This window comes from Rhineura floridana, chromosome 12 (genome assembly GCF_030035675.1).
Source record: "Rhineura floridana isolate rRhiFlo1 chromosome 12, rRhiFlo1.hap2, whole genome shotgun sequence".
NCBI lineage: Eukaryota > Metazoa > Chordata > Lepidosauria > Squamata > Rhineuridae > Rhineura > Rhineura floridana.
Window position 1 is genome coordinate 13,404,234 of NC_084491.1, and position 15,534 is coordinate 13,419,767.

General features: G+C 41.0%; 1 protein-coding gene across 4 annotated transcripts in view; it reads right to left on the bottom strand.

Moving 5' to 3' along the window:
- Positions 1-1,154: 1,154 nt before the first annotated feature.
- Positions 1,155-15,534, bottom strand: part of PEBP4 (phosphatidylethanolamine binding protein 4) — a 440,324-nt gene continuing 425,944 nt past the window's right edge. For all 4 annotated transcript variants that reach the window (XM_061593054.1, XM_061593056.1, XM_061593052.1 and 1 more), the window contains one exon: positions 1,155-3,136. In XM_061593054.1, the coding sequence (XP_061449038.1) occupies positions 2,984-3,136 (153 nt within the window). In that variant the 3' untranslated portion in view covers positions 1,155-2,983. The remainder of the gene's footprint in view (positions 3,137-15,534) is intronic.

The following is a 15,534-nucleotide window of genomic DNA, read 5'->3' on the forward strand; positions in this document are numbered from 1 at the left end:
CATATACCCAGTCGATCACTGCACTCTGCAGGTGAGGGCCTCCTGCAGACACCATCTCACCAAGAGGTGCATTCCTCACAACATAGCAAGCAGACATTTACTGTTGAGGCCCCAAACACTAATGGCGCCCCTTAAATATTAGACAGGCACCATATGTTTTGGGCCCCTTTTGAAGATCTTCCACTTTCAACAAGCCTTTTTAGAGACTCTATCCCAGTCTGTGCTGGAATTGCTTTTTAATATGTTTTCAAGGTTGTTTTTAAGATATTTTGTTTTAAAGTATTTTGTTTTAATGATCTTTTAAAATGGTTTTAATAATATTGTTTGCTGCTCTGGGTTCCTTCTGGGAAAAGATTGGAATATAAATTTAATAAATAATAATAGTGTAATTACTTCCCATTAGAAATCTATTAAAGTTACTGTGTAATGTCTCACCTTTTGAGATTTTACTATGAACACACACAGAGGAGGGCTGGGATCTCTTCTCAATCATGCCAGAGTGCAGGACACAGAACAATGGGCTCAAGTTACAGGAAGCCAGATTTTAAGTGAACTTCCTAACTGTTAGGGTGGTATGACAATGCAACCAATTACCTAGAGAGGTGGTGGGCTCTCCAGCACTGCAGGCATTCAAGAGGCAGCTGGACAGCCACCTTTCAGATACGCTTTGTTGAATTCCTGCATTGAGCAGGCGGTTGACTCTATGGCCTTATAGGCCCCTTCCAGCCCTATGATTCTATTAACCTTTTTGAGATCCCCCCCGCCCCTGCTCCACCCCTGTTTATTCTTAACACTTCCTAATTATTCAGTTTGGGGTCATTCTTATGTCTATATCCATGGATTTCAAGATAATTCTTCACACATTCCTGTTGCTCACAAGAATACCAGAATGAGGCAAGCAGTGTGATACACTAACAGACATTAACAAAGAATTAGATTGGGGGGGAACAGAACAATTCTGTGTGTGCAGATAATTTGATTGTTGGCATGGTTGTCAAATGCAAGTCTTGAAAGTCTCAAGGTCAGAATTTCAACATCGATTTGTTGTTTAGATATATAATTCACAATTTGTGACTACAATTTTCAACATTTATATACGAATCTGTGTGAGTGTACATAACAACACATATTTTATAAGATGTTTCATGCCCCAAACAATATAAGTAAGTAAACTTTCATTACTTCTATTCCAGTGCGACACATCAACAGTACAAGGCTATGCATGTCTATTTGGCGGTAAGACCCACTGATTTTAATGAGACGTTGCAGGAAAGTATGCATGGGATGCAGGCAAACAAGATGCAAAATGTGAATGATAAATTAGCAAATAGTCCCTTTGATAGTCCCTTCTGCATACGATGAAAAGATTTTGTTATTTTGCAGATTTATGACATTTGCCAGATCTGAACTTTGCCTTCTCTGAAAGAAGTTTCCCAAGAAACTGGTTAGTTGCTTGATGTCTCATGATGGGGTTCAGATACCACGGCACCACCCTTTGAATCCCCCAGTTATGACTTTTTGGGGAGCAAGAGTTTAGTCAATGCCACTTATATCATTTCAGAATTTTAACATTTCTTTATAAAATCCTGCTTTCCAACTAGAAATTGAATTCAAAGTCAATTCATATTCTTGGCTTAACCGTAAAACATCAACAAATCTGCTTTGCCTATGGTCACTCCTAGCATCTGGTGCTAGTCATAGAGTAAAATAAATTAATGGCCCTAAGTAAGCAATTTTTATTAATTTCGGGGGGGGGGTCTTCTCCGAATATGACAACATTGGATACAACCCATTTTTTCTATAGCTCAGAAGCAAAACAAGGAGAAAAAAGGATGGAAATATTTTCCTCAAGAGGTAAACATCCGATTCTCCTGCTCCCTTTCTCCCAAAAGTAAACATGCTCACCACAAGGAATTAAAGACAGAGAGGAAAGGATGACTGATGACAGGATGTCAACAAAGTGTGACCTTTCATTTCTACTGGCTCCTCAGCCTTAATCTGAAACACCAATTACACCCTCTATGGTGATAAATATAAAAAAGAGAGGTCCATCTTTAGCTGACTTCCATGACATGCTGAACTGTCATTTCCTCTTGCTTCTAATTTTAACTCAGCAAGTAGAGTTGTGTGCTTTGGACTTTCTTCCCCTTTGCCTGCGGTATGTTACAAGCCCAACTTCCTTTTTTTTTATTTATAACTTTCCCTCATCTTCACTAAGAATCAGGCCTTATCTTGCATCACTCTGGAAATGAACCATGACAGACACTCATGAGACCTAGAAATGCTATGGCTCAAAAATGTACCCAATCATGCCTTTTTACAGCACTGTTCCTTTCCCCTTCTCAACCTTGGGTCAAATATTGTTTCCACAAGATTTTATTATTGCAATGTGCTGTATGTAAAGCCTAGTCCAGAGGCTCCAGATGGTTCAAAACACTGCCGCTAGACCCTTGAAGGGAATAGACTATCGCCAGAATTTAAGTACAGTGCTGAAAAGCTTGCACTGCTGCCCATATGCTATTGGGCCACATTCACAATTCTTGAATTTATTTACAATGCTCTTAGCAACTTGGGTCCAGGATACCTCAAAGCTTGCCTGATCCCTTAGATCCCTGTCTGATCGCTGAGGTTAATGGTCCCCCCAGGAGTTGTGAATTCATTGGGGGCCAGATTTCATGCAACTCCCAGTGGAGGTCAGACAGGTCCCCTCCCTTTTCAACTTTGGGTGCCTACTGAAGACATTTTTATTCCAGAAGGCATTTTAATAGAATTCTGATTCCACCACCCCCATTTTATAGTTTTAAGCAATTTTTATTTTCATTGTACACTGCTTAAAGACAATTGTAAATTGGTATATAAATTGTCCAACAAATAAAGAAAATAACCTGACACATGGTCCTTATTGAACAGGAGGTGAAAAGAAAGCATCATTGGCTCCTCCTACCAACTCAGGCCCAATTCATATTTAACATTACATGAGCACTTAATCACGATGCCTTCTTAACATTCCAAAGCATTTCAGAAGAAAGGGGATATTACTGCTGCTAGTCATTGTAGTGCTTAGTGAGAAACTGGGTGGAAGCCACAGGTGTTCCAAGCTGAAATTGAGCTGAAAAGTTCTCCATGTCCCAGGAACCTGGAAAGAGAAAAGAAGCAACTGAAATTCCGACAGAATTGATGTGCCCTGTGACAGAGATTTTGTCTGTGTTCAAGTGCTGTCTTATATTGCTAGGTCACCAGAGAGACACACATATTAGTTTTCACAATTTGTACTATTCTTCTAAATTCTAACTCACATATGATTCCTCCTTTGAAGAAAGGCTTCTCACAGATTCTCACCAGCCTACCCCAAAGGGGCCCTTGAAATCCCCAGCCAGCCATCTTGTGGGAAGAGTGCCAGAGGTCCCTGGAACTTCTCCCATCAGTGTTTTATTCAAGAAACAAATGTGATGCCTTCCCCCTGATGCTCTCACTGTTCCAGAAGCCCTGTTAGATGCTAATTGGTCCTTTGATGACCTCTTTTTGTACTGCTGAAAGGCCCACAATAGTTCACTATAGTTCTAATAAAACACCAGTCAATCTATATGTGCATGTGTGTCCAGTTGCATTCTGTAGTAGTGTCCTTGGCTATATTCCAAACTGCTTCGTGAGACTGTGTGGGACTGGGAAGAGGCAACTAGTAGTTTTTAAAATGTAGAATGCCTTTCCCTGCAAGTTTCTGATCCCATAACCTGAGACCCATGGAAATAAAAGTATGTAAATTACTAAGACACAAAAGTGGAATTGTGTCTAGCCCCAGAGAGATTGCTTTCATGCCCATTAAGTTGTTTGAAAAGCCCCTGCTATTATATGCCGCAACAGTTCACAGTGGTGGTGTATGATGTGTGTACTGGTTTAAGGCCAAACTATACCTGCTGGGGACAACCACATTTCTTCATGAGTCTGCCCCGTTGACCTACAAAGCAGGGGTGGGACAGGTCTAATTTTTACAATTAAAGCTTTGAACACATGAGGGGAGCCTCCTTCTCCCCCATGCTTCACAGCTTCAGGCACTTTAGTCCAGCCCAGCTCTGGTTCTTACAGCAAATCCTGTTCTTATTTCTTTGGCTTGAGGGCAGCAGGCAACGACACATACTGAGTCTGGCTCTTAAACCACCCTTTAGCAAGGCATGGATACATAGCAAATTACGTTCATATCATTGGGGCTTTTTAGTTTAAAGACAAGGCGAGAAGTGGAGACATGTTATTTATTTTTATTTATTTATTACATTTCTACCCCGCCTTTCTTTTCATGACTGAAACCCAAGGCGTCTTACATATGGTTCCCAGGCGGTCTCCCATCCAGGCACTGACCAGACCTGACCCTGCTTAGCTTCAGCAGCGTGCTGGCCTCATGTGCCTTCAGACCATGTTAGAGGTTATACACTTATGCATGATGTGGAAAAAGCGGATAGAGAAGAGTTTTTCTCCCCCTTTCGTTTCACTAGACCATCCAATGAAGCTGATGGAAGATTCAGTTTAGAACTTCTACCCGTAGTGCAATTAGACAAATTCATGGAGGATAAGGCTCATCAGTGGCTCATGATGGCTATGTTCTGCTTCCACTGCGGAGGCAGTATGCCTCTGAATAACAGTGCAAGGAATCACAGGTGAGGAGAGTGTTGTGCTCAGGTTCTACTTTTGGACTTCCCATAGGCATCTAGCTGTTCACTTTGAGAAGAGGATGCTGGGCTATTTGTCTGATCCAGCATGCAAAGCGTTGCTGGTCCATCTAATCCAGCACCCTAATTCCTAGAATGGGCAACCAGATGCATCTGGGAAGCAGGGTATAAATGCAATAGCTCCCTCCAGCTCTTGTTTCACAGCAGATGATGTTCAGAGACATATTGCCCGCATGCTTGCACAATCTTACTAACCAGGCCATTGTGTATTTTGCCTACACTCTCCATGTTTGTTGCGGAAACGCTGGTATAACATTTAGTGTACACCCAGAACCAGCCCTAACTCTCTCATCATTCAGCTATAGAAACAGCAAATCAAAAGTAAGAGCTATTAAGAAAAACATCAGAATGTGTTGGTTTAAATGGGGGGGGGCAGAGATGGCAGTGAGCTAGCTCAGCTCTTTAAATGGCAATTATTTCTTTCAAATGTAGAGATGATACATCTGTAGCTTCAACCTAAACTCACCACAGAAGCACATAGCATCCTGGGGACTGAAGTCATTTGATACAACTATGAAACATGATTGGGATAGAACTTGGGACTTTGGTTTGGTTGGAAACTCTGGTTGTTATGTTCCCATTCTTCTGTCTTGCTGAACCCGCCCATGCTGCCTTGTGATTGTTTCTGGGCCAGGAAGGCTGCCTGGTTTATCTAACAATCAGGTCTCAGGGTTTAATAAAAACAACAAACCAACCCTGCAGCTCTTGCAAAACAGTGAGCAAAGTGTGGTTTCTTCATCACATGTCTCCAAGGCAATTGGTCCAGCAAAGAACAAGTGAGGATTCAGCTGAATTCAGGTGCCTTCCCTTTGCTGCAACAATTGCCATGGTGAAAGCTTATACAGTGCTGGAGAGCAAGGGGATGGAGGTTCTATGTGCTACCAAATCAGAGAAAAAAGCCCCTGCTCTACAGCAATGTTTACTTCCTCCTCAATCTGCACAAAGCTGTCAGTTTTGGGTTAGCCCCAAAGATGTGTCAGTCATGGAGCTTAAGCTGCTCCCTTGATTGGAAGAGTACACATTGTGCAATACCAGTTAATACAACTTTTCCCAAGGGACAGATTCTGTTCTGAGGGAGTAAACTCAAATGACAGAAGTAATTGATTCTGCATCTGGCTTGCTGAGATCAAGAACATATCTAACTACAAATCATGCTGCTTTCCCTAGCTATATCTTTCCAAAGCACTGGTGAAATTCATTAGATTCGATTTGATTCGATTTTAGATACAATATTTATACCCTGCTTTACTATTACAGAAATACTCAAAGCAGCTTACAATAAAGAACAAAAATACAATATAAAATAATAAAATATATGGAATTCATACATAGAGAAAAGCTCACTGCAACTGTCAGTTTCAAGTATGGACCAAATAATTAAACCCATCATCATTAGAAGCCTACGCTTCTATCTTTTCGGCGCCAGGTTAAGACCTGGCTATGCTCCCAGGCATATTAATGTGTTAACTTCTATATTTCTGTTGTTCCTTGTTTGTGTTTACTATTGTTTGGTTGTTTTTATTATGATATTTTGTATTTTAATCTTTCTGTACACCGCCCAGAGAGCTATTTGCTATGGGCGGTTTAAAAATGAAACAAATAAATAAATAAATAAATAAAGTCTTAGGAACACATCCTACACTGTACACAAATAGAAAAGGCTGCTTGCTGTAATCCCCGTGCAAAAAAATGGTTTGTTCTACACAGCACAGAAGAGACTCCCATTTGCTTTATAGGCTCTCACAGTAATATATAAAAACTATGCAACAACTACCAGAGACTGGGCTGGGATTTAGCTAGGAATGGGTTGGCGCAGGCCTCACACAACTCTAGAGGCACAGAACTTGGGAATAGGAATTCCAGCATCAGCCCCTTTGACTGACAGGCAATAAGAAGCTTCAGGATTGCCTAGGCTGAATATAAATACTGAGTTTGGCTTTCTGCTCCTGCCTGGTCAACAATGCAGCCTCATCACTCTTGTTTAGCAACAAGACAACCAGAACCCTTGGTTGCCAAAGATCCATATCCATTTAGATATGGCTGCTCATGGCCTTGGTCTAATTGCAAATGAGGCTGAGAATAGTAACCTTTACAGTGTAATATGTAAATATGCTCTACATTTTTACACTATGCTCGCTAAGCCTCCTAAGATGGGTTGAGAGATGCAGGAGGAACATTATCCTTCTGGGGTGAGGTTGGATGTTACTGAGGATGGATCTTTGGGCTGAGACTTGAAAGATTTCCACTGCATTCCTTGCACCTCCGTCACCATCTTCATATGTCATCTTAGGCAAGTCACTTAATATTTGCTCATCACTCCCCCTTCTGGATAGTTATGAATCAATGAGAAAAAGACTACAGCAGTTTTGTGTACATATATAATTTTGGGAATTTTTTTCCATGACATATCCCAGCTCAACATTCAAGCAATAATTCAGAGGATCAAGTTATACCCTATTCATATGGTGATAAGGACATCATTGGCAAACCTATCTCTTGTGGATATTACCACCGTATTTTAAATGCAATTATCATATGGTAAACACCACAGTCAAATGAAAAAAAGACCAACCTAATCCATTTTATTCACACAATCTCTCCTACCTCACATTAGAATCTTGCCCATGGCAGCCATTTGCTTCTCTTCACAGGGTGCCGGAGAAGAAGCTCTTGGACTTATTCGCATATCACAGTAAATCAGTTAAAATAAACTATGGTTTAATGTGAATGCACAGCATGCTTGTGACATGCTACTGAAATTACAGGTGCTTTGATCCTGTCCAGATCTTGGAAGATTACTTTTAAGAAGCAATAAATTACAGTTACATGGCCCAAAAAAGTAGCAATTACCATTACTATTACAATTGCTCTGAAAGTAACTGATTACTTTTATTCAAAAGTAATCACTACAACTACATTTTAGTTGCTTTTTAAAAAACAATTCCTACAAGGTGCTGGCCTTGGCTGCTGCACAAGTAAAAAATAAGCACACACACACACACACACACACACACACACACACACACACACACAGGGTAGTAGAATTTTTTTTTATTTGTAAGATTAACAGAATGGCATAACAAATCTCACATCCCCCCCCCCAGCCATGTTGATACAACACACCTATAATTCACTTGAAATCAAATTTTACACATGAAATGCTGCTTTTACAATAAAGTTCTGTTATGTCTCAAAAGAACAGGATGCTCAAAGAGCATGTCAGAGAAGGAATGTCTTTTTACAGATTACGTCGCCACCAGTACTGAACAGGTATTCTACTGTGGCACTTGAAGGCATGCCTGGGTTGTCTTGCAAAAAACAACACAGCACGCCTTTCAACTAACATTTTGATCAATATGGCAATCCCCTATGATCAAAGAAAAATGCAGACTTCAGTACTTTACTAGTTGCCTTTGTAATTTTTTTTGTCAACAGTATAATTTAGAGGTAACTTAATCCTGTACATACTTACCAGGAAGCAAGTCCCATTGAACTCATTGGGTAGACATTAGACATGTATGCACAATTGAACTGTCAGAAGCAGAACTTAAGAGACATAACGTAGGTAAACAGAAAATGCACATGTCAAAAGTAAACCACCAGCATAAATGTCATCCTTTCTCCTGCAATTAAAAATGTGGTCTTGCCCAGCATATAGTGAAACTATGGAATTCACTACCACAAGAAGCAGTGATGGACACCAATGGATGGCTTTAAAAGAGGATTAGACAAATTCATGGAGGATAAAGCTATCAGCGGCACGTAGCAATGATGGGTATGTTCTACTTTACTGTCAGAGACAGTATACTTCTCAATATCAGTTGTTGGAAATACAAAGGAGGAGGTCCCGCTTATGGGCTTCCCTTTAGGACATCTGATTGGCTACTGTGAGAACAGGATGCTAGGCTAGATGGGCCACCAGTTGGATCCTGCAGGTTCTTCTTATGTTCTTGCATGTATTGCAACAAACAACAAAGGTACTTGTGGGGCCTTACAGATCTGGAATAGCCAACGTGGTGCCCTCCAGATGTTGTAGGACTACAATTTCCATCATCCCTGAATTTTAGTTATGTTGTCACAATGTTGAAGTTGGTTTGTAGTTCCCAGTTCCTCATCTGCTTGAAAGTTAAAAGCACTAAAAAACAAGAAAAGTTCACAGCTACAGCAACTCCATAGGAAAGTTAACATGTCTCTGAACCCCAAAATATATGTTGGTGTACCCCAAAACATATATATCTGTGATCTGCGGACTCTCCCAGTCAAGAATCCCAGGCTATGGTCTGAAGGCACATAAGGCCAGCTCACTGCTGAAGCTAAGCAGGGTCAGGTCTGGCCAGTGCCTGGATGGGAGACTGCCTGGGAACCATATGTAAGCCACCTTGGGTTTCTATGATGAAAAGAAAGTGGGGTATAAAGATAATAAGAATAAATGATAAATAAGAATCATATTTATTCAATCAAAATTATCAAGCTTCTGAAATGCTCAATGATGTCATAAAATCATTAAAAAAAAGTAACTGAGAGTGCCCACCCCAAAATCTGCTCTGGGCCAGGGCAAATCATACATCCCAGGAAAGAGGAGGGTGTCCTCTGTGAGATTTCAAGCAAATAAGGAACTGGGAACTAGGAATAAACTTCAGTGTCGTTATGTTATCTGAGACTGATGAGAGCTGTTGTCCAACAACATCTGGAGGGCACAATGTTGAAGATTAACACAACACCCTTTCCACCTACCCATCTGTTTCATCCAGAAAAGTATGTCTCTTAAATTCTGTGTTCCTTTCAGAGGTAAAAATTAATCTGCAATCCTATATTTAACTTAATGAGGCTTTTGGAATAGACATATAGAGGACCGGACTCCATCAGAATACATTTCAGCATTTCAGGGGCTATACTTTATTAACGCTGTACCAACTACAACTACCAACTGCCACTTATGTACATATATTAGCCTAAGCTGCCTCACAGGGTTGTTGCAAAGATAAATGGGGGGAGGGAATGGCAATGGTCATGGCATTCACAAATCAGAATAAATCTAGGGAAGGGGGCACTCACTAGTAATAAGATGTCTGCCAGATAGAATGTTAACAGGTGAAGCTTTCCCCATAATTGTATTTTCATACAAAAAAGGCTTATTCCATTTAATTCCTACCTGCCCCACAGCTGTCCATAAGAGCCTGATCTCCTGCAATGCCACCCCTAAACCATGCAAAGAACGCAAGTAAAAAAACAACCACCACAGAATTTGGGCATTTTTTTAAAAGAAAAGAACATCTGTAACTATGAAATACGACATTTTCAGACAAAAGGAACTTATGAGACAGTAGACATAAAAACCCACACACTAAACCTTGACAAAGAGAGACAAAAATACTCTGAGCATGAGCATTTTCACATTTTAAATTTTTACTCATCATTGGTTTTGCTTATTTATTGCCTTGGGCCAGTCCCTAACTCTCAGTCTAACCTACCTCACAGGGCTGGTGTGAAGATATAGAAGGCAGAATTAAAATGGGAAAATAGAAACTAAGGCTGCAATGCAATACATGTCTACTCAGAAGTAAGCTTTATTGGGTTCAATGGGACGGGGGAAAACTGGAAATGAACTGCCTTCAAGTCGATTCCGACTTATGGGCAACTCTTTGAATAGGGTTTTCATGGTAAGCGGTATTCAGAGAGGGTTTACCATTGATTTCCTCTGAGGGAGAGAGGCAGTGACTGGCCAAAGGTCACCCAGTGAGCTTCATGGCTGTGTGGGGATTTGAACCCTGGTCTCCCAGGTGATAGTCAAACACCTTAACCACTACACCACACTGGCTCTCCAATGGGACTTTCAGGTGTGTACACACTTGCCTGGGAGTCCCATTAAACCCAATGGGAGTTACTTCTGAGTAAACAAGTACCGGATTGCAGGTTAGTCGTATTATCAAATTTTAATTGCCTTAACCAGATTGATGTATATTTGTACTATAAAGGCTCATATTTTTCTCTTCCCCCCCCCAATTGGTACAGCTGCAACCAGACCTTATTTTGCCTAATTATATCCTAAGCACCCATAGAGCACGAGGGAAGAGCAACGCTGCACAAAAGCCCAATTTGAAGCACATGATTTTTATGCTCTGCTCCTTCCCCAAGTAATGCCCAAAAGTAATTCTGGAAGCATTACAGTTACAGCTCAAAAGTAATGAAGTTACTACTCATTCTATTACCAGTAAAATGTATTGAAGTTACCCACTCGTTACTCCAAAAAGTAATGAATTACAAGTAATTTGTTATTTGTAACTAGTTTCTTCCAAGCTCTGCTTCTTCCAATCATGCTGCTGCCAGGAAACAAATCATTGTTGGCTTAGCATTATGTCTGAATCCGGGCTTGTAGTTTGTTTCCTTCAAACAAACCATCACCAGTAAGCCAAGAAAAACACTTGGTTGCCACATGATTGGCACATGATCAATGGCAATTCTATTTCGGATTTTTATCATGTTATATTTTTCACACTTGCTCATATTTTAATTGTGATTTTATTTGTTGTACACCGCCCTGAGAGCTTTCTGCTATAGGGCGGTCTAGAAATGTAATTAAATAAAATAAATAAATAAATAAATTATTTGTTTGCAGAGGAACAAACCATGAGCCTAGGTTTGGATGTAATGCTTAGCAAAACCATGGCTTATGCTCCTTCCCAGCAACACTGTAAGCAACAGGAGCAGTGGAGGAGTGAAGAGCCTGTGATTTCAGCAGTGTGTACAAACACACTAAGTCATTGAAATTATCTTCCCCCCTTTAAATTTTTTTGAGATAAGGATGATGTCATTGTGAGCGGAATCAATTATCTGAGGCCCTTCCTTGTGTGTCCTCTCTGAGGAGAGTGTGGAGGGTGGTGACACAAGAATGAACCTTTTCAGTAGTGGCTCCCTGTTTGTGGAATGCTCTCCTGAGAGAATCAAGAAAAGTGGGGAGATGATGATGATGATGATGATGATGATTAATTGTCATCATAATCATAATTACCTTTCATTCATCCAAAGGTCCCAGGGTGGGTTACAACAATTTTACAATGGAACATTAAAAACCAACCCAAAATCCAAAATAAGGTGGGTCTTAAAAATACATATCCCAAGTGTCAAAGGCCAGGGTAAAGAGGTGCATCTTCAGCATTCACCTAAAACTATACAGTGAAGTTGCCACACGCACCTTAGTGGGGAGAGAGTTACACCCTTAACCTATGTGTGGTGCAACTACCAAAAGAGCTCCCTCTGCTCCTCTGAGCACCTGAGAGGATGTATAGGAAAGGAGGGGGTCTTTCAGATGTTTAGGACCTAAGGGCTTTAGCAAGTTGTCTTGCTTTTTCGCTCTCCATAGGCTTCTGGTTGTCCACTGTGAGAACAAAATGATGGACGAAATGAGCTAGCAGGCCTCTTATATTCTTGTGTTCCGGGGTGCATAGCCATCTTTCACGACTTTATATCCTGGAATTTTGGTGAGGATGGTGGGGAGGGCAGTTAAGTACAGTGGATTTCATAATAAACTTTCCCAAGATTTCATTTCATTCCTTTAAATATTTGACCTTACAAAAAACTAGGGATAAAATCCAAGCTTCTCTGCCTCCCTCTTTCAAGCCCACACTTGCTTGCTGAAGTTGGAATCCAATGAACTCCTGCCCTATTCTCCAATCCCTTCTTCCAGAGCAGAGATTGAGCTCCCTCTCCCCTTTTTGTGGACATGTGGCAGTTCTTACTGCTTTGATGTGCCCATGACTCACCAAAGCTCTTTAATAACCAAAAGGGGGTGGAAGGGAAGAAGGAAGGAAGAGTGAACCACTGCAGGTCAAAAGGGCTAAAATCCATTCTGTGTATGAACAATGAGGGACTTCACACTTGGCTTGGCCCATGATTGGAGCTCATTTCCAGCAGAATTATATCAGTGTCTTGCCCTTATCTGAGCTCTTACTCAGCTGAGAAGCTGAAACCATACAGCAAAAATCTGCTCTTGCTATTTCCATTGAACAGAGCACAGTGGGGAGAGTACTATTTTGTCCAAACCAAACTGTAAATAGGGTCAAGAGGCCCAAAGCTTGCTCCATAATACCTGGGATGATGAGCGTTCATGCTCCTTGGCTGAGGAAGACTCTGCTCCCAATTCAACTGCTTTTAGCCAAATCCATGCCCACTTCCTCTCACGGCCCATGATAGTGCCAAGTCCATTACACACCATGCATCTCTCTTCCCTCACACTGTTGCCTGCTATAACAACACTGGCCAACATCTTGACATTGATGATACTGATAAATTGCATAATTCTGTTCTCCATGCCTGTCACAGTCATGCTGCAGGTCTATTGCAAACCACTGTGTTTTTTTCATCTACCATTTCTCATATGAACCAGTTGTTTCTGTCACCATTTCATTACGTTGAACAAAATAGCCTACCTCTCCAATATGGGCCTGATGGTGGTATCACTGTTCAAATCCAAAGCTGTGTTACTTAGCAAGCCACAAGTAGAATGGGGCCCTATACCATCCAGCATATTGCTTTGCAGGCTATGGTATCCTGAATGTTGGATCTAGCCGCTGTTACAACCGGAGTCATACTTTGTCCTAGTATCAGCAGAGTTTACGATTCATAATGTATCTGCCTCATCACTGGGACTCTTCTGAGTGATGGGGTCCTGAAGCTTTTCTGTAAAGATTAATGTTGTCCCAGTGGCAGTAGGCAGATATCCTTTTTGCCATTAACAAAACTTGAGTCTTGTGTAGTTTTGATTATGTTGCTGAACACACTCATGTTGCAGTTCCATTCATTTAACCTGAAGAGGAGACAGCCAAGTGGCAACTCCTATTGAGAAGCCACGTTATGAGTTTTGGCAGAATTTTCTTACATTTCTCCTCAATTCCTAGGAACAATTTTTTTTAAATCTCCCAGTCCTTAAATTACATAGGGAGGAATACTGGGCTCATACAATAACTGGCTGTGAAAGACTGGGACTGATGGGAGTTGTAGTTCAGCTACATCTGGATGGCCAAATGTTCCCCACTTCTGGTCCAAAGGGAACATGATGGAATCAGAAGATGCAGCCATTATTTGTGATCAGCTAGATCTTTCTGGAACAATACTAGTTCATTTAAAAACTTTTCAAACAGTGGTGGTTCTACAGCAGCAAGGTTTGCTTATATTATCGTCGAATGAATGTGTACTGCCTTCAAGTCGATTCCGACTTATGGTGACACTATGAATAGGGTTTTCATGAGGCTGAGAGGCAGTGACTGGCCCAAGGTCACCTAGTGCACTTCATGGCTGTGTGGGGATTCGAACCCTGATCTCCCAGGTTGTAGTCCAACACCTTAACCACTACACCACACTGGCTCTCTTAGTTATCCTTATACAGCATTTATTCTTTGGACATAATGACAATAACCTTCAAAATACATGTCTGGGAAACAGCAGAGAAAAAACCATGACAACATTATAGAGAAAGACAATATTTTTCTTCTGACACATTTCAAGTAACTCTTTTTTAAGTGAAGAGATTTGGCAAATCTAACATCCACTGAAAATACCCTTGAGTCTCATACACCAGAGAGCTTCATGTATGCGTTTCTTAATCCAATAAATATAAATGTACTGCCTTCAAGTCGATTCCTACTTATGGCGACCCTCTGAATAGGGTTTTCATGAGGCTGAGAGGAAGTGACTGGCCCAAGATTACCCAGTAGGCTTCATGGCTATGTGGGGATTTGAACCCTGGTCTCCCAGGTTGTAGTCCAACACCTTAACCACTAAGCAGTTAGAATTTCAGTCTTTGAAAGCCACTGGAAATCACTTTCAATCTTTGAAAGCCACTGAAAATGCTATCATCCCCCTTGGAATTGTGTGTGCATTTTAACACTACACTTTGTACAAATATTTAAAAGTTTAAAAGTCTTTTAATGTCTAGAAACTATTCTCTACTTGTCTTGCTGCCACCAGCACGAAAGCAGTTCCTTCTGTTGAAGATTACCTTGGTAATGCAATAATAGTGTCAATAATGCCAGCCAAAATTTTTGAATTACAATGTTTGAGTTACACTACAAGTCCACTGCATATGAAACCATATGACTATCTGTGCATTTCCTCTCCAGCACAGCAGTGATGTGTGAGGATCAATTCTGTGACAATGCAAAGGAGTTGCATTGGAGTACTTTAAACGTGTTCTCTTTCACTTTTGCAGATATTAACAAGGGCTTCTTTGCCCACATATTATTCCAATCAACTTCTTCAAATTCAATTCCAATATCACTTTCCCATAAATGCTTAACAGCTTGAAAGTTACAGTATGAGAAACGCATAACAACTTGTATGGATAATGGATAACATTATGAATAATATTCCCTCCGAGCTTGCGGGTCATGCTCCAGACCACAAACCCAAAGGGAGTGAGATTACGTGTAGCTTCTGCTTGTACAGTTTTATTAGAAATGAAATGCAAGATCTGGTGTACCATGAACTGATTACAGTTCCCATGCTCCAATCTGGAGATCAATTGGGTGCCAGATATGTTGGAATGTATGAGGTTCAACTCCAACTTGGTGGGTTGAGGCTGCATGGGGTTAATAAGGGTAGCTAGAGAGCTAGACCTCTTGCTGGTTGAGGCTATACCTATCCCTTTGATCCTGCAGTCTCTCCCCTTCCTGCTAGACTGATATGCAAAGGATGTTTGATCCCAGTTCCTTCCCGCCTCTCTCTGTGTTCTCTTTCTCTCGAGAGGGGAGCAGACATCTTCTCTTTGTCTCTCCTCTCAACCAGGATGAGGGCGAGTACTGGGACCAGTGCTCGTTGC